The 19,384-nt window shown below is 39.4% G+C and overlaps 2 protein-coding genes across 6 annotated transcripts in view; both read right to left on the minus strand.

Annotated features, from left to right (window-relative positions):
- Positions 1-7,018, minus strand: part of ubr3 (ubiquitin protein ligase E3 component n-recognin 3) — a 44,611-nt gene extending 37,593 nt beyond the window's left edge. For both annotated transcript variants that reach the window (XM_056754672.1, XM_056754671.1), the window contains exons 1-9: positions 6,530-7,018; positions 3,905-4,044; positions 3,314-3,466; positions 3,017-3,166; positions 2,837-2,877; positions 2,592-2,658; positions 1,518-1,648; positions 1,086-1,314; positions 800-979 (exon numbers count right to left, since the gene is read on the minus strand). In XM_056754672.1, coding sequence (XP_056610650.1) covers positions 800-979; positions 1,086-1,314; positions 1,518-1,648; positions 2,592-2,658; positions 2,837-2,877; positions 3,017-3,166; positions 3,314-3,466; positions 3,905-4,044; positions 6,530-6,960 — 1,522 coding nt within the window. In that variant the 5' untranslated portion in view covers positions 6,961-7,018. The remainder of the gene's footprint in view (positions 1-799; positions 980-1,085; positions 1,315-1,517; positions 1,649-2,591; positions 2,659-2,836; positions 2,878-3,016; positions 3,167-3,313; positions 3,467-3,904; positions 4,045-6,529) is intronic.
- Positions 7,019-8,963: 1,945 nt separating this feature from the next.
- The window catches only part of kalrna (kalirin RhoGEF kinase a), a 127,616-nt gene continuing 117,195 nt past the window's right edge, over positions 8,964-19,384 (minus strand). For all 4 annotated transcript variants that reach the window (XM_056755745.1, XM_056755742.1, XM_056755743.1 and 1 more), the window contains 15 exons: positions 18,641-18,826; positions 18,255-18,426; positions 17,953-18,179; positions 17,561-17,814; positions 15,715-15,850; positions 14,794-14,856; positions 13,747-13,774; positions 13,490-13,652; positions 13,033-13,154; positions 12,826-12,957; positions 12,539-12,703; positions 12,214-12,292; positions 11,934-12,134; positions 10,736-10,874; positions 8,964-10,651 (listed from right to left, as the gene is read on the minus strand). In XM_056755745.1, the coding sequence (XP_056611723.1) occupies positions 10,106-10,651; positions 10,736-10,874; positions 11,934-12,134; positions 12,214-12,292; positions 12,539-12,703; positions 12,826-12,957; positions 13,033-13,154; positions 13,490-13,652; positions 13,747-13,774; positions 14,794-14,856; positions 15,715-15,850; positions 17,561-17,814; positions 17,953-18,179; positions 18,255-18,426; positions 18,641-18,826 (2,613 nt within the window). In that variant the 3' untranslated portion in view covers positions 8,964-10,105. The remainder of the gene's footprint in view (positions 10,652-10,735; positions 10,875-11,933; positions 12,135-12,213; positions 12,293-12,538; positions 12,704-12,825; positions 12,958-13,032; positions 13,155-13,489; positions 13,653-13,746; positions 13,775-14,793; positions 14,857-15,714; positions 15,851-17,560; positions 17,815-17,952; positions 18,180-18,254; positions 18,427-18,640; positions 18,827-19,384) is intronic.

The raw sequence follows: 19,384 nt of genomic DNA on the forward strand, positions 1-19,384 counted from the left end.
AACGAACGATGACATTTAATTTAACTGTTTACAGTGTTACCCATAAACGCAAAATGAAAGGTCTTGTGTTATAATGTTCTCACAATGGTTTTATTGTGCATTAAGGACACTTTCCTCATGTTCACAACACATGTAAATATAACGTCAAATAAAACTTAACGAGAGCATTGGCCTGTTGTTCGTTCTGGCAGTGAACAGATTTGAAATGATCCACTCAGGTAATCCACTAATAAATTACGTAAGTATTGTTTTAAACGTCTCATGTATAAAACCATTTAGTCGGGAGACCTGTATAAGCATAGTTAGTTATTATAATGATGTATTATCATGTTGACTTACATGCATCATGCTTTTGAGCAAAGCAAGCAACATGCAGTAAATTTTATATCCATTATTCTAAACTCAATTATACATCTTTAAGTTTATCAAGAAAATAGAAGTGCTGTTTTTTTAAACGTGGGCGGAGTCACCCAGGAAAGAGGTGACCTTCAAAAATACCATAACCAAAATAGTTTTTAGATGCAGCGTATGTTGTTTGCATCAATAATATGACATTCAATCGATGTGAAGAGATTAATGAAAAGACAGTATTCCTCGACCATCTATGTGACATCAACTACATTGCAGACCCAACGTGGTTCAAAAGACAGATGAGCGACAAGGGAAACAGTCGTGAGCAGCTGGTTACTCTCTCAAACAAAGCATCGTACTACAGTGGTTAGCCAGCAAGTTACGTCAGTGTTAAGGAAACGCACCCCTGGACTCCGAAACAAAAATACTGCAGGATTTCCTCACTGACCTTGAAAGAATGAAACGAAACTCATCCAGAGCAGCAGAAGAGAATGATCCTCCAGGAAACGCTTGGCCACACTTTGGTGTGAGAGGATGTTGATAAAATCACTAACTAAAGGCCAATAGGTGTTATTCTTCAGCAGCGCTTCACCGCAGTTCACCACCACATGACGATTATTCTCCTCATCTGTAAAGAAGTCAGGCGGGCATTTGATTCACAACTCATTTCCTTTTATAACGTGATGTTCAGAAATCTAAATAACAGAACATTTCTCAAGAAAACAACCTCTCACCTTGCAGTTCGCTCTTGATAAGGCAGCTCTCCATCATGTAGAGAAGCACAGTGACCATGATGTCTAGCAACTGACACTCTTCTGTGACGTGCCTCGCCAGCTCCTCGTTGCTGAAGAGCTGAACGCTGATGTGAACGATTCGGTTGGACATGGTGTCAGACTCGTGACTCTTCATGAGGGTCTTCATAATGAAGGCATAGTGCTGGACAAACGTTTTAGTGAAGGTGATCTATGAGATGGGGAAAAGACAACACAGAAATGACATCAGAAACAACTCATTCAAGCCCATTCAATGAATTGACAAAGGGACAAAACATTTTAACTCCAAATAATGGCAGAACCATTTTGTGCTGGTAAGAATTTGTGGCTAGAAGTTAATGTTGGGTTAGGAGCTTCACATATGTGGCTGTTTAACATTGTAGCATTAAATACCTTGTAGTCCTGATCAGGCAACATGTTGAGCAAAAACGTGACCATCTTTTGTGGAAACTCATACTTGATAGTCCAAAACAATAGTTCTTCTAAAAAACATTTATGTTTCAAGGTGTCCATTATAGATGGATCTAACAAAACAGGAAAAAAGCAAAGATATTTATTAAGTTATTGTTTCACAGAGTTATTTGGGGGAAACATGAAAATGAAATGGACTATCCCTCATGTTATTTTAAACTTACAGAGCTCTTGTCCACAAAACAATAAGGGGCCATGTATGTTACACTCATAAAAGCCTAAAACATCCATATTCATGCAGACTTTCACATAGGATAGCTTTGTGTGAGAAACAGTCAGAAATGCAAGTTGTTATTCAGCGAAATCGTTCCCTCCACCAAAGCTATAAAATCTATTTTTGGCTTAAGTGTCAGAGCGGTATGTTGTAACAAGTAGGGATGTGAAAATGATGAAATAATCGTCTCGTCACAATTATTTCATAGAACCACAATTATAGTAAATTCCTAGAAAACAAGGCTGATCTGCACCATTTTACATCCGCCGTCCTTGATCTGCATGAAATATTCCAGGATTTTACTCCATGTAGTGGACTTCAATAGACTGTAAACGGTTGAAGGACAAAATGACAGTTTCAGTGCTGCTTCAAGGCTTTAAACGATACCAGACGATGAATAACGGTCTTAACTAGCGAAACGATCTGTCATTTTTTTTTAAATAAACTAAAACGTATATGCTTTACAAACACAAATGCTCAGCCTGCTCTGTTCTGCGATGTGCGTTCATGACTTCAAGTAATACATCATTATATTAAAAAGGTCACGCTTGACATAGGGTAAGGGTGGGTCCGATTTTTCTTTCAATAAACTTTTCAGTATTTCTCTATATTAAGTTTCAGTCTATTTCTCACGTAAGGCTTTAATATGTCTTCTATTAGTCAGAAGATCTGAAAACTGTGATTGTACAGAAAAGAGATGTGCGGGTACTACATGAGGGTGAATTATACAAAAATAATAATTGTTGATTTGCTGAACCATTCCTATAAAACATTTCTTCTACCTTTGGTACTGCTACTGAGCTTCACTCTTTTCCTTTGACCCACACCCTGCAGTCCATCCTGATCCTCCTGCCAACCAACACATGAGAACACACAATTCTCAACAATGACCAGAAATGAAACCATTTTTACAAACACAAGGAAAGAAATTTTCAACAAAGACAGAAGGGCACACCCCTCTTCTTGTTTTGATTGGTTGCTGGGACACAGATTTATCTATACTAGAGATCTGTGCATATGTGCCTACCTCTTTGCTTGAGTCCTCGAGAACGGCAGCAGCAGTGGCTCCTAAAATAATAAACTCCAATTACAAACACGTTGCAGATTACTGAAATCCTGATAATATGAGTCACCAACATCCCCTTCCTGTAATCCCTTTTTGATTTTCTTTGTGTAAATAAAGCAGTGTTAAAAGCAGCAGTGTTACCCAAAAGACTTAGCGCCCCTCCTGGAGATTCTGTTGCCCCCGCGGCAGCTCCTCCTGTACTCCTCTCCTCCACTGACACCAAACCTGAACTCTTCAACGCTGACAAATACTTCTCATAGTTCTTCTTGGCATAAACATTTTCTTCTTGACCTGTGAGTGTGGGACAGTGTGGAAAAGGTGACTTTGAGATTTTCAATCTCTTTATAAATAAAATGCATTATAATTATTATTTTATTAACTTACAAAGGCAAAAAACAACAAGAGCTCCTGATGTCACAACCGTGTCGTGACACTTACCCATGCTCAGTTCTTTAAAGGTCTGCTGATTGGTTAAGATCTTCGTGAGAACAGTGCGCATGGCCCCGCCCATCTTGGTGAGCTCCTCTAAGAAGGATATGTGCGGTTCTAACTGCTGTAGCACTTTCTGCAGATCTCTGTCGGCAGCAGACTCTGTCAGCACATGATAAGATGTTTGTGTTACAAAATAAAGCAGCACGTGTAACCCCATTGGGCACTATTAGTGCGGGTCAGCTTGTACACACCTAGTACACATGAGGTTCATTCCATGCAAACCAACAGGAAAGCTGCGGTTGAATGATTATCTTTTTAATTATTTGCATTACAATATATTCTATTTTTTCGTGGAGAAGTTAAGCAAGGTATTTGAGTGGTTTTTAGCTCATTAATTAGCTATAGAACAATTATAAAGTTGACAAAACTACATTCATGCATGTTAAAAAAATAGGATGTACATTTCTGTCCAATCAAACTTTTCTTTTTGAATGAGAATGGCCCTCCTGCCGACAACATTATGGAATGAACCAAATTTGATTCGTCCCATAAAAACAGCTTCAATGGGAAACACAGGTGCTGTAAACATGTCCTCACCTGGTTCAGTGTATCCATCCCTCAGGTACTGAATGATAGTGATAATAAACCGCGGCAGGACCATCTCAGACATGAGCAGGAGATCTCGCGGAACCAACTGTACATTCTCACCAGTTTTTAACCGATGTCTACTACAAAACCTACAGTCACACAGAATATGCACATTATAAACCTAATAAACTTTGGTACAGTTTTTGTTAGTGCAAGCTGGGAGTATATAAAGCAGCTGGTAAAATAAAACAAATTTACAATTGCAAACATGCATTACTCAGGTTATAACGATAAGTGCCGAACAGAAACATGTAATGATGACCATCGCGTAAATAAAAATTGATAATCCAAAATTATCTTTTATAAACAGTCACACCATAGAACACACGATGACAACTACTCATATAGACGCCAGTTTCAAAGCAACAACTTAAACTTTACTGCACATTGTGCGCAAGCACGCTTTCGTGGCCCAAACGTAACTTCCGGTACACATCCGCAAAGGATAATTCCTATAGATTATTTCTGATAACAAGCAAAAGAAATAAGAAGTAAATTACATTAGTAATTAAAATAGTTAAAAGTATGTCTACTAGCCAGTATTATTTTGAGTTACCAGTAAAAGAACCGTTACTTGGCTAAACTTAAATGCGACAAAGTATCCGGACTCAATGAAATAGAAATAGTTGTTTTATTGACCACTGGCCAGACCAATAAACAAACACAGACCTGAAGTTACCTTTGTGCCAGGCATGTGCGTCTGATGCAGAGGCGTATAAAGTCATCTTAAATACAGTATATGCACATATGATGATATATTGTTGATGATTATGCTGATAATTAATTTAACTGAGAATGAGGGAGTTATAAACTTGTTTAAATAGAATCTGATCCAAACTTCGGTAGAATAAACAGTGTTCGAACTGGTAAAAAAACTAATCTGAAAGCATGTTTCATGGAATTTTCTATTCCAACATTACACGTATTCATGGTCAAATGTTTTAAACATAGGAAAATATGTACAGGTTGGGAATTACTAGAACACATTTTTAATGGCAAAGATTTCCCCCCTTCCTGTAAATAACACCAAATAAGAGATCGGGATCTACCAGCTATCACTAAACCTGTTCACAATCGAATCCACATCAACATGAACTGACAAATACACTCACTCCAGCACAGCAGAACTAAATTCAACCTGTTTCAATTAATATGTATCTGTCTAGAATATGTCTGATTATCTGTACACACATATGTCTACTAGTCATATCTAGACAGCCTTTATAGACGCCATCTGATTTTTTTAGTCACCTATATAGCAACATAAATATTGCAGTGAAGGCCCTTTCGTGTGTCTGTAGTGTCCGAAGAAAAGAGGAGACCTGTCACTGACCCTGTGGGTGAGTTAAAAATAACCCAGACTGTGTCACTCTCAGTAAGGCAGTGATCAGGTGCCACAGCACACTCCACACCATTAACCCCCCTGACAGGCCGTCTGCAGTGCACAGCGGTGTCTCAACACCCATTAGGTGGTCTACACTCAGCATTTACACAAAGGAGTACCATGTTTAAAACATCTGGAATATATTCATTTTTTATATTAATATAGTGAACCAACCATGCTGGATATATCTAGAATACATGTAGATGGGCATATTATGTCCAAAAGTTCGGCTGCTGATGATTATGAATGCAAGGCCCAAAAAACATGGCTGACTCAGAGCACACCTATGGCTTTATATGTTGACGACTTTGTATTTCAAATCATACAATTTTATTATCGTCCTTCAGTGATCTTCAGTAATGATACTCTTTTGGACTACGATGCTCAAATGCTCCTGACCTGAAAAGCACCTGTGCCGCAATGCCAGAAATGGCCAAGGTAGACAGACGCCTTAATAGGTTTCGAGTCTATAAAGCCTTAAAAGCACAGCTGGGTGGGGATCTGTCCAAAATGTGATGGGTAATGACAATGTCCGGGTTGTCAGCTCACTAGGTTAGGTTTAGGACAACACAACACAAAATGCAGCCGATTAGAACACACCCCACTGTCACATTTACAGTATATGAAAGCACAAAATCCCATCACCTCAGACGGCACATAATATAATAAAAAATGCCCTAAATCAGAGGTAGACGGTTCACTTGGTATGGAGACTACATTGTTTAGATGATCCTGTTTCTAAAAGCACCATGCCATAATGCCCAAAACAGTCACGCAGAAGAACTTAATAGACTTTAGGCCTTTAATGTCTCAATAATGCTTAACGTTAAGGAATACCACCAAAGAAGATGTCAAAAAAATGACGTCACTAGACTTTAGACCCTTATGCGTTAAACCCTGTTACTAAGGTTTTTATAAAAGGGGTAACAACAATGTCTCTCCGTAGTCAGCGCAGATCATTTATTTAGGTTAAAAACTGTCTATAGTAGCCCGAAATGTAAGCACCTCCGAAAGTACATCTGCTATTAAAGCCCCCAAAACTATATCTAGGTTGACAGTTGACTACTACGCTTCAATACACGGCTGTGCTACAACGCCCAAACCGACATGTAAGCAGGTACGGTAGTCGAATAGGCGTGTTGTCAGTCCCTATCAAGACAGTCCGATCTCCCGTCAGACTAGATACTGACCCGCTCTCTCTCATCACGTTCCCGTCTCCGCAGTCGCAGGCCCCACCAGCCTGACTCCGGAACATGTTGAAATCGTGGCCCGTATGATCGCCGTTATTGAAACACTCCGCGCACAGTGACATGCACGGCGAGATGCCGCACGTCCGGCATCGGTAAGCCACGAAGTTCGCGGTCCACACCAGCCCGCAAAGAGTGGCGTTATCGTAGGATCGGACGTTCCGGCAGAACTCGTCGAACCCTTCTCCTCCGGCCAGAAGCCATTTACACCACTCTAGCGCCTCCGGCTCGGAGCCCCGCTCCGGATTTAGCACGCTATCCAGAAGCTCCTGCAGCTGGCGCAGCCCTGAGCTGTTGTCAGTCCGCTTGAGGTCAGCCTTCAGATGGGCGGCGGTGGATTTCTTGTCCCGGCGTAGCAGCGACGCCGCCATCATGTTCTCCGGGTTTGTTGTGCTCACTTTATTTTGGTTGTCTTGTTGCTGTCTTCACGGTGCTTCTCGCGAGATGTTGTGACACTGTGGAAATAGAATAAGCGGATAGGGTGAAACAGAGGTGCTGAAATGGGCGGGGCTTAGACCTCAACACTCGCCACTTCACAGGGATACTACTGGGTCAGACTTCTGTTTGTTCAGAGAATACTGTTTCTTTTAATGAACATACTTTTGAAAGTTTATGCTTTTAATATGTATCTTATTTATTAGATAAAAACAACCTGAAATACGGATTTGGCTTTTTTAGTCAGCGAGCGTGAGTGTGGCAAGTTTAATGTTGCTCTCGCGAGGTTTTGTACATGTATTTACTGTGCTAACTGTTTCTCTCGCGATGTTTCTAGCTTGATTCATTTTATGGGTTGTGCAGGGCAGGCGGCTGGGTAAGATGTAGAACTGACGTAAAGATTTATCAACTTTGATAGAATTTAGTAACATTAAAACAATGTTTTAATACGTTTTTATCAATTAAAACAGTAGCTTACTCACTTATAACAGTTTGAGATTAAAACACGTGATGAAATAAGCATTCATTTACAGACCCTAAATTTGACCAATACTTTTAAATATTGTTTTAGTGACTTATATGGCTGATAATAAAGTAATATATGTAAATATGTGACCCTGGATCACAAAACCAGTCTTAAGTAGCACGGCAACATTTTTAGTAAAGCCAAAAATACATTGCATGGGTAAAAATGATCTATTTTTCTTTTATGCCAAAAATCATTAGGATATTAAGTAAAGATGATATTCAATGAAGATATTTAGTAAATTTCCTATCGTAAATATATTAAAACTTTATTTTTGTGATTGAATGGCCTGCCACAATTGCCTCTTATTAACAACTTCAAAGGCAATTTTCTCAATATTTAAATTTTTTGGCAGTTTTGAACGGTTGTATCTCCGCCAGATATTGTCATGTTATAACAACTCATACGTCAATAGAAAGCTTATTTATTCAACTTTCGGATGTGGACGTTTTATTATTAATAGTACATTTTAAATTAAAAAATAAAAAGTATTCCAAATAGTATATTAATAACTAATATTGCATCCAAAAAGTACCAAATATGCTTATAAATATTAAATTAAATTATGTGTCCAAAAACACAACAATAACATATCTATGGTCAGCAGGTTTTGGATGCGATCTGTCTGTTATGAGCATAATCAGTTACTAAAAGATCTGCTGATGCACAACTAAATGTCCATCCATCCATCCATTTTCTACCGCTTATCCGAACTACCTCGGGTCACGGGGAGCCTGTGCCTATCTCAGGAGTCATCGGGCATCAAGGCAGGATACACCCTGGATGGAGTGACAACTAAATGTAAAACTTCAAAATGTCAATGAGCACGTTCTCTGTCAATGAAGACATTTTCAGCTTCACGTTTATCTTGCGTTTCATTTTCTGTCCACTGCTTTTGAGCTACTTTAATCCTTGTGGCTAAATATAACCACCTCCACATGTTATGTCTAAAAACAAAGCACTGTTTATTAAACATTCAGTAACAAACAAACAGCCCATATCAAGAAAAACAACGTTTCCTTTTTAGCAAATTGTACACACAGGCGTCTATACAATCCTATTGCAGGGATATACGATATGCATGGAGTACTGTAGAGATGGAGAGAGCAGATCTGTATAGATTCTTCAGAGAACTCCTGTTTTTGGAGGCTTACTGGTTCTGAAGGAAACATCAGAGTCTATGGGACGCTCGGTTTCATTTCATTGCTGCTCTGAATTATTTGCTGTTAAAAGGCAATTCAAATCACACTGTGATGTTATTGTTGGTTTTTATGTGAAATTCAGATGACCATACAGTGGTAATGCAAAACAGTAGAAGCATTGTACAGCGGCTGCTGACAAAGTTCAACAAGATAGAAACGATGTCACAGCTGTTTGTGACAAGGTTACATTATGCATTGGGCGATTGTCCCGATGCCGAGTGTCATGCTGCATGTCTTTATTCTACACTGCTGTGTAACCTTTCACTGAGATGTTTTGTCGTATTACAGACGGTAGTTTTTTACAGTAACACCAATTAAAGCATATATTTACTGATTTGGTCTCATTGTCATCTAAAAGTTTTGATGAATGTGATGATGTTAAAGCTGACAGACGACTTCTGCAAAACATTCAGCTTGACATTTAACACTTCTGACTGCACATATACTGTACAACAATGCAGAACTATACTGTCAAACAGTCAGATGTAAACCTCTGATTTAATGCACATGAAATGCCTGGACATTCCTACAATACATAAATGCGTTACAAATAATAATACATCAAAAAGGGAATTTAAGGCTTTGGGGTTTCTTCCTGGACATTGAGTGGGATTTGGTATAAATAAGTGCAGTTTAATGACTTAAACAGAAAAGAATTGGCAGACAAATGAAAAGAAACATACAGTCAAAACATTCATGGTATAGTTCAAACTTTCTTTTCGAAGACATTCCAGATATTCATGACACCTGAAAGCTGAAATATCATCATGGGAATGTTTAGGGTTTTTCAACATGCGGGTATGTTTGTACATGTATATTTTACACTGTCATTTATCTCCATGAATTTGCGAAAATAGATCTGCTGCATGTAAAGATGTCTCATAAAACACAACTTCTACCTGAACCGTTTACTGACCCCAGTTTATTTAAGATAAGTGTACCCCAAAATAAAAATTCTGTCTTCATTTGGTGCATGCCCGTTCACCATTTTCAAAATATCTCTTTTTGTGTTCTACAGGGAAAATGATGTAAGATAAGTTCAGTAGTGAGTAAAATATCACAGAATTCCTTAGTGACTGACAACACATCTGAATCTGGTATATCACAGAGCGACGGGTTCTTCAACACATCATCCTAAATTTAAACTATAAGATTGATTGTTGTCACTATTTCTAGCTATGTAACTCCCACAATTACAGTGTACATGTACAGTAGTTTCTCAATCTCCCATTCCATATATTATTTACCTCAATAAATAACAACTTCCAGTTCAGACTTCCCTTCTGTTAGAAACAGTTTGTCTTTAAAGCACTGCTCGAATTTGCTGTAATCCTCTCCTTCATCCCACGTTCGTTCTCATAAGGTGTTACCCATGGAGCTGCTTACGAGTCCTTTAACATTCGTCACAGGTCTGACGTCATGCAGCTGTTTGCGTCTGTCTATAAACGCAGCCAGTCTGACGGTGTCCAGTGGTGTTTTGGAGTAATCCCCACTGTGAGCGCTGACCCAGGGGTGCTGCAGGCACGTGGCCGAGCTCGGCCTTTTCCTGGGGTCCTGGTTCAGCGTGGACACGATGAAGTCTTTGGCGGCCTGGCTGACCCCACAGAAGTACTCCTCCGGAAAGCAGAAGTCCAGCCTGCAGATGTTGACGCAGGTCTCCTCCAGACTCTCGTCCAGAAACGGGGACACACCGCTGAGCATGACGTAGGCCAGCACCCCTACGCTCCAAACATCCGTGGACAGCGAGACCGGGGCACCCTGGATGAGCTCGGGGGCGGCAAACTCAGGGTTCCCCAGGAGGAGATGCACGTAACGGTGACTGGAGACCTGTATAGCATCACCCAGATCTGTCAGCTTCACACAGGGCAACGGCACATGGAGGTCCACCAACAGGTTTTCAGGCTAAGAAACAGGAAAGAATTGATATCTTGCACACTTCAGCATTACTCTAGTTTATAGGGTGTTGCAATACATATAATGTTTCACCTTGAGGTCCAGGTGAGCGACTCTGCAGGTGTGCAGGTGTTGTAGAGCTTCCAGTGTGTCTTTAATGAAGAACGCCACCTTCTCCTCCATCAGCTCATCATGAGCCACCAGATAATCCAGCAGACGGCCATCCTCAACACTAAACAAATACAAACCACTCAATTCAGCCTTTCAAATATTCACTTGTTCTTTATTGCTAAAAAAGTCTGTAAAATGATGCTGAAAAACTAAAAACGGTAGACAGATATTAACTATGTAGAAAAAATTATAGCTATCACTTATAGCTAGTTGCTTATTACACTTTGTTGTAATGGGATTGTCGCATTGCGCCACGCTGCGCCACATCCAGTTTGAGCAAAATTAAATTATAATGGATTCTAATATATGCTATTGTCTTTGTGCCTATTATGCATATCATTAGCATATTGGCTGTTTATTGGTACCTATTAAGCGCATGACCATATTCTATTGCTGGGTTCACACCAAACGCGAATTAAACGATTTGCCCGAGTAAATTAAATACAAAGTCAATGCAAACTCACGAAAGAGAGGCAAATGAAGCAATTTTTGAAACTCAAGTGTGAAATTCGCACAAAGAGATCATTGACACCCACTGTTTGACGGGTCCGAGCATGTGAAGATGTTTTTCACCTCACTCACGCAAAAAAAAACGAACCTTTTCCAAGAGTAATAAAGTGTGAAACGCAAAAGATTTGAACGGGGTCAAAATTGACAAAGCTTCAGAAATAAGGTTAGTATTTTATTAAAGACGGCATGAAATTAAAATAGAAAAATCTTGTTTTTTTTGGAATATTGTTGCGTTTTATATAAGTTACTTATCTGTGCAACTTACGCCCTACGTTTTTCTCATTTCAGAAGCCGTTTCACTCGGATGTACGTCAAGATATGGAAATCGAGACAATCGCTACTTCCGTTTCATGGTGACTTAAAAGAACCTATACGAATTATCAAATAAACAAAGTTTGCTATTTGAACTTTCTAGATTGATAAACTACACATTATGTATGCATCAACAACTTCAATGCAACTCCAATCCGTGTAATCAATATTTACTAGATAATTAACTTTTCAGCGATATTACAACATAAATAACATGAAACCGTCCTAAAACAGAAGAGGTGTGACTGCTGGACCGTGCAGTAGAGTACAGATTTGTTTTCTAAATGGGTTTACTCACAGCTCAAGAACCAGCATGTAGGCTGTGGGTGATTCATAGGTGTCAATTAGCGCCACTAGCTGAGGATGTTGAACATGATGCAGGATGTCGGCCTCATGGGCCACCTGGTCTTTCTTCTGCATCTTCTTATTGACAAACTTCACAGCCACTTCCTTTTTAATGGTCTTACTCAAACACTTTCTCACCACAGAGAAACGACCCCTGCAACAGACAAGAGACACATTAAAGAATCTCCCTGTCTGTTAAAGACGGTGTTAAGCATTTTGAACGCCATGTTTACCGTCCAATTTCACTAAGTTCTGTGAATGCCGCTTCAAAGTTGTCTTTCCAATGGATTCCGGTGCCGTCATGTGTCGAGGCTTCATAGAGGAAAAGATTTCGTCAAACGAATAACCGTGACATCAGGGTTTTATTTCACACTATATTTACAGGGGTCCTATGGAGCACTAGTTAACTGGCCAATCATAGCACACCTAAATTTTTACAGTTTCAGAGAGGCGGGGCAAAGAGGTGATCCAACCATGCACGGTATGTGGAAAATACAGCGTTTTTATATTTGTTTTAGCCGTATCATATGACCCCTTTAATCTAAGTGGTGTATATACCTATGCTGGGTAATGTCACCATGTTTGAGGGCTCGCTGGATGGACTGATGCCCCATGGGTTACTGGCACTGACCCTGAACTGGTAGTGACCGCCAGGAATCAGATTCTCGATCTTCACACACACGTCCGTGGTGGAGACCACCGACTGCTGCCACACCAGGGAATCTGCTTACACACACAGGATTCTTGTTTTGTAGGTTAAGTACGTCTTCTCCACATTTTTTCGTTTAAAAAAAACATAAGGGTTTCTCATAGGGGTTGATGAACTGGGACTGCTGGGAATTTACCTTCCTGCCTGTATTCCACAGTGTAGCTGGAGATGGAGGAGTTTCCTGAGCTGGCTGGAGGGAGCCAGTGGACAATCACAGAAGTGCTGCTGGATTCCTGTGCCACAGGCCGAGCAGGGGCTGCTGGGATACCTGCACCACAGAACATGTGTAAGTGACGGAATGAGTGAAGATCAGATGAATTATCTCATCATTGTCTCCTTTGACCTTGAACTTTGATAGACGCCGAAGAGGAGGCCGTGCCGTGCTCATTGACAGCGACACAGGTGTAGATGCCTGTATCCTGCGGCATGAGATTGCAGATCTTCAACACTATATCACCTGTTTCCCTGCGGAGAGAGAAGGGGGATGAGCATATTTCATACATTCATTTTTCATAATACCACTTGAAATTAAATGATTTAATTATAACAGCATACTCAAATAAAAATACAAAAGGGATAAGAAAAGGTTCATTCAGCTACTGCAGTATAGTTTAGATGTGACTTCAAGCTGAATGGAAACTCCTTGAAAAATGAAACAAACTACATGGAGTTGTGTAAATTCACAAGGGCAACAATTTTCCCACAAAACAAATGAGGAACTGAAATGTGTTCTTAAAAACAAGAGAGGCATTGTGAATAAAACACATTCTGCTCTATAGCTCTGTGAATCTGTACTGTACCTGATATTAATGGTGAATCTGTTATTGTTAACCAGCAGGCTCTGATCCGGTCCTTTCAGTGTGATGGTGGGTTTGGGTCGAGCGCAAACTTTACAGCACAGAACCACCGTTTCTCCCAAAGCACACGTGACGTCGGCAAGAGGCGTCAGAAACTCTGGAGCCACTTTATTACAGAAAAGAGACCACGCATTTACAGAGTAAAAATGCAGTTCCTAAATTCAGTTTGAAGAGCCACAACATCTTTGACTCAGACTTACCCTCTTGGATGAAATTAGGGTTCAACAACTGTAACAAAAAAAGAGGAGCGTTACAGGTGCATCTCTAAACATTAACTGACATCTAAAACAGCGCGAAATTAAGGTAAGCAATGTGTTTTGTGACACAAATTGTGTTTAAGCACAAGCCAGCAGAGGCTGATTCCACATGAGATTTTTTCCAAAGCTCCTATCATAATGACACACTGCGATAAGACTGATAGTATTTTTGCAGGAATGTATAGTGTGTACACACATGTTCTACATTCATACACAATATCTGGATGGCCTGCTGCATGCGATTGACCTGAACGCCTGTGATGGATTAAAAATGTAATTCTAGATATTAAAGATCGGATAACATGCTATTACATGCATTCTGACTTCTTTAAACTGCTAAACGTGCTGGCTTCTCATGCTTAACATGTTTAACTTGTTAAAAAACGAGTTGGACTCATGACGTAGTATTTCTGTGCTTGATACACTCCTCCAGTGCACAAATTTGTTTCGGAATGGGATCCTATTCCTTTTATTGGGCTAAAAGACGGCGGACATGAACTGCACGCAGTATGTCAAACTGAGTCATATGTCTGAGTTTTTTTGGCAATCGGCACGTACGTGTATATTGTAAAAACACAATGGGATTAATGTGCAGATAAATTGTACTTAATTTTGTTGTGTCAAGTCTTTAATTGTAAAGTTTCCCAAAATTGTACTAACAATTTTACTTAATTTTTGGTGTTAATTTTTGCAAAATTATTAAAAAACAGTGTAAAAAAATTACACAAAAATGTATTAAATCCCATAGCTGTGTTTAACAGTGTAGTATGCGGTATGGGAAGCATACTAGGGCTACTCTCGTCAACACGCACAATCAATTTAACACGAAATAGTTTGTACCCTACCGTACATGTCAAATGAAAACAACCTTGCTCATTTTAAAGGTGTGCAGATTTTTGTATTTGTTTTAAAAACCTTCCTTACGTAGAACCAAATTCATTTATTCACGGGAGACTACAGGGCAGCATGCATTAAGCACAGTGTCTCTACCTCCATGCTAGTTTTAGGGTCCAGTTCACCCTCACAGTCGGACTCATCTGAGCTGCGGGACTCCTGTGTTTCAGGGTGAAAGAGAGACATTAAACACCTCACAGCACAAAATTACAGCAGGACCGAGTTTTTGGTTTGACGGAAATCCAGGTCAGTATATTACATACAAAAAATACAGAACTAAACGCTTAAATCGAGTTTCTAATCCACAACAAGACAAAATCAAGTCTGGTTTATTATCTTAAAGTCAACATGAAATAAAAAATAATCCTATTTACATTACCAAACCCTTTAATTTTACAATCTCTCCACTCTTGTGGACACCTGTCCGTGATCTAATCCAAAGGATTTTGTAACTAATTTACGTATGATTGTGAATCATACAAAAACGTTTGATTATTACAAAAATGCAATAGTGAAGCCCCTCCCCTTGCAAAAGCAAATCGAACTAAAACATACAAATAAGATCGTAAAGCCACTTCGTTACGAATTTCAATCAGATTAATGCAGTTTTTCTCATTCAGTATTCTGTTTCCTCAAACATACTTTTGATTTCAGTATATTGGGCTGTAAATGCAGTGTCATGTTGACTTCAAGGGTTGTTCAAAATACGTTTAATTCAGTAATAAAATAAAATAATTAAACATTAAAACAACAACAAACGATAAAAACAGAATTTTTGTATACTAATCACACACAGTCATGCTTTTGTACTCCCATGTTCAGTAATAGTGGATTATACAATTAAACTCACAGTAAACATGTTTAACAAAAACGTTCAAACTTATATTAAAATGGAAGCAGAAACGTTGTGTGACTCTCGTGTCATGCTGTCATTGGACAAACCCATGTGAAGTGAGTCGCACATGTCACACAGGTGAGGGTGCAGCACTCACACACCACCCTCACCCTCCTACTCACTTTCACAGTGACCTTGCTGCTGAGAATTTCCTTTGGTTTACGCAGTCCATTCTCAAGTTTAACATCACTTTTGAAAGGTGCACTGTCCTTCTCAGCACGCTTACGAGCGCGAAGCGTGTTCCACGAGAGAGACTTCCTGTTGTGTTAAAACATCAACCGGTCAAACCAACAAATATCTGTGCCATTGGAACAGTGAGGAGAAGCAAATGAAAGTTATTGAGGAGAAGGGTTCTTAAGGGTCAGGGTGCACAAAAAGAAACAGTCAAAATAGTTATCGTTGGTTAAGTCAAATGGTTTGATAATTTGTGATTTAATGCAATAACATTCATATCTCTGCTTTACTGTAAATGGTCAATGCAATTTTTAGCATTTAAGTTTTAAAGTATGGGAAATATATTTGGATTGCAAATTATGAAAAGAAAAAAGTTATCAGGCATTGATTCATCTTTTTAGTTCTTACACCACAGCGGACACATGGTTTGTGTGTAATTTGCACAGTTAAAGTAAAATCAAGATATTTTATTCACTCTCATGTCGTTTAAAACCTGTACATGACTTTCTTTCCTCTATGGAACAAAAAAAAGATATGAGAAAAGTCTTGGGTAGTAATTATATGGGTAGTTGACAAACAAACTGTAAATGTGTCCTATCGTGTGACTGCAAAAATGTAGAACTATTTACTATTAATAATATATTATTTTATACTATATATATTCACATGTATACATAAATTATAGAATACGAGCGATTTATCGGTTTTGCCATTGTATGTCACACTATAGGACACAAACGGTATATTTGTCAACTACCCATACTGTATCTCCTTTCGTGTTCCGCAGAAGAAAAAAGTCGTATATGACTTACATTTTTACAAACACTGTGTCACACACAAACCTTTACTGACAAGGACTGGTGAGGTTAGTACAAACACAAAATAAGTGTTCTATACACTACAATACCAAAACAAAAATGAACTTAAATCAAAATAAGGCACATCATACACTGCAAACAAGACTTTGGACGTCCTATGTGGTCTATTAGTACGTCTCTTTTGCACAATTCCCATACTGTAGCTACAGTTCTACTTACAAATAGTTTTACTTAAAAAATAAAATAAATAAACATAAAATAAAACAGGATCCATTTGACTAAGTCGTGCGCATGTCAAAATTTTATTTTACATATTCAATATAATACAATTAAAATTAATAGTTACACTACAACATTGCAACTATATTTCTATTGCACAAACCTGACTTTTTAATAATAAGGGTTCACTTAAATAGTGCAAAATGCTTTTTACAGGAATGTGCTAGAAACAGTAAACAAACCAACAGTATTTACAGTAAGTGGTTGACATGAGATCCTGTAGGAGAAACGAAACAAAATAAAACAACAAAAAATACTATACAAAAATACATTTTAAACAAATACACAACCTATTAAAAAACGTCCGTAGACATCAGTATGCGTTCTCCACCAGATCAAGCAGGCCGGCGGAGACACAAGACCTCTCTTTACTTTCTCTTTCTTTTTTGTTTCGTCACGAAACGACAGAAAACAACTCGACAAAAACCAAAGAAACAATAAAAAAGCAGGGTGTTAGAAAACTGAAATAAGTGTCCAGACGTGTCCGTTTCCACACTGATGTAAGATCACTAAAGTCCTTTTATAAACTTTCTTTGCGCTTTTTAAACGTTTAGCCCAGACGAAAACCTCGAGAATAACTCAAAATGTCCTGTGCAAAAGGCTCCGAAAGCTCCGGGTTAGTTCCAACAGAATGGGATGGGGGTGTTCAAAAAAAACAATCCAATCAGAGCTCCAGTTAGTGTTGATTGACACTTACTTGATGTTTAAGTCTGCAGTAGTGTCTATGAGGCCTTGAGTAAGCGGGCCCAGGACGTGTCCCGGTACCCAGCCCTCGGCGGCCGGTGATTGGCTGTTGGCGGATCGGTACACCAGGTACATGTTTTGCTGATTGGTGGCCAGTATCTGTACCGTCTCACCCTGCATGACACAGATCTCGTTCTCTTTCAGTGCATTATAGTCCTGAGTAACCAGCATTGAGGACGACGTACCGTTACAGCCGCCCCTGACATGCTGCTTCCGAAAACACACAACACAAACAAAATATTGAATGTTTTGAGCAGATTCATGCATCGTTCTGGCTTATTGATAGCCACACACTCATACTAAAAGCCTAGAAACCTCTTTTCGAGCTTAATCGGTTGTTCTCACCCTGAGGGAGTGGTATCTGTCCGGGTCGTGGCATGAACTGCCGTTGGAGGTAGGTAGCTTTAGCGGAGTGGAGCTCCGTCCAGACAGAGAAGGTTTCTCCGCTCCCAGTGAGACGGTAGAGCCGGGTCTGCTGTTGGACTGAGCCGTACGCCCACCGCTGGACGTATTACGGGTCAAAGACTGAGAGCCGCTCCGCTCCTTCTGATGTTCGATCGGAGACAGAAGAGCTGCGGATGGATATTCGCAAAGACATTATTGATCTGAATGAACCAGTTCCAGAGGAGAGTTTATACGTTTCTTACCTTCCAAGAACTTGTTCTGTTGGTCCAGCCGTTCAGTAATGTTCTGAACCCAGACCTGTTTAACGTCTGTGTTTGCCGCCTGCAGGGTGAAGCGTTCGGCTGATCCGCGACAAAACAGCACAAATTTACACGGGTCGTTTTCAACATGCTCTTCCAGACCGAGGGAGCTCACCTGCGCACACACAATATAAAAGACGCGTCATGATCAATAGGTGTCACCGGAATTTGTTCGTCCTCATAAACCACAACAGACAACACAAAAAGGAATCTGATTGGTCTGATAAAACAACAACACTGAAAGAATGTTTCCTAGATTAGAGATGTCTTTTCGTCATTTCAAATTCAAATGGAATTGGAAGAAGTGAGACGCTAGTGAACAGGCTCACCTTGATGCTCTTTTTAAACTGATATCCTGGTATGGACGAGCCTTTCCGTAAGAGCTCGCTGAAGATGACGATCTGCTCGAAGAAGAACACCCTGCGTTCTTTACTGCGGGACAGAACGCCAGAGTTCTGCTCTGTCACAAAGAACGTCTCCTGCTGCAGGAGTTTCCCTTGATAGATCAAATTTCCCTGAAGGAAATCAACATACGAACATACGAAAACATCAGAAGGAGGCAATGAACGCACACTTTTTATGCGTCCCATCGGTTTCATAATAGCATATTATATAGAGTTCATAGCATGAGTACAAACATGGGATTGGTGGGATTAAGACACTTTATTTTTCTGTGGATTTGTTTGGAAACATAACGGATGCAGACTTTTCAGAAAGACAGAACATAAAAAAAGATGCTGTGCCGCCTACAGGCTATTGGATCTATCACGTTTTCACTATTTAACCTCCATATCACATTGATTTGTCGGTAACAGATTGTATGATATTGAGTATTGATTCTAACCTAAAGATTGTTCTGGGAGTATAGACCGTTTCATCGGAAGGACTGCAGCTAACCTCCGGTTTCTGTTTGGCTAGTGTTTAATTATATAAGTGTTTAACTATTTCTATTTTCATTTATTTATGTTAATATTAATGTATATTATTACTTTATAAAAAAATAATTGTATTTAATAAACGATTTTTTGAATGTCGTTGTGTGTTAATTTGTTAAATAAATAATTTGTTGAATG

Source organism: Triplophysa dalaica, chromosome 8, assembly GCF_015846415.1.
Source record: "Triplophysa dalaica isolate WHDGS20190420 chromosome 8, ASM1584641v1, whole genome shotgun sequence".
In the NCBI taxonomy this organism is placed as follows: Eukaryota; Metazoa; Chordata; class Actinopteri; order Cypriniformes; family Nemacheilidae; genus Triplophysa; species Triplophysa dalaica.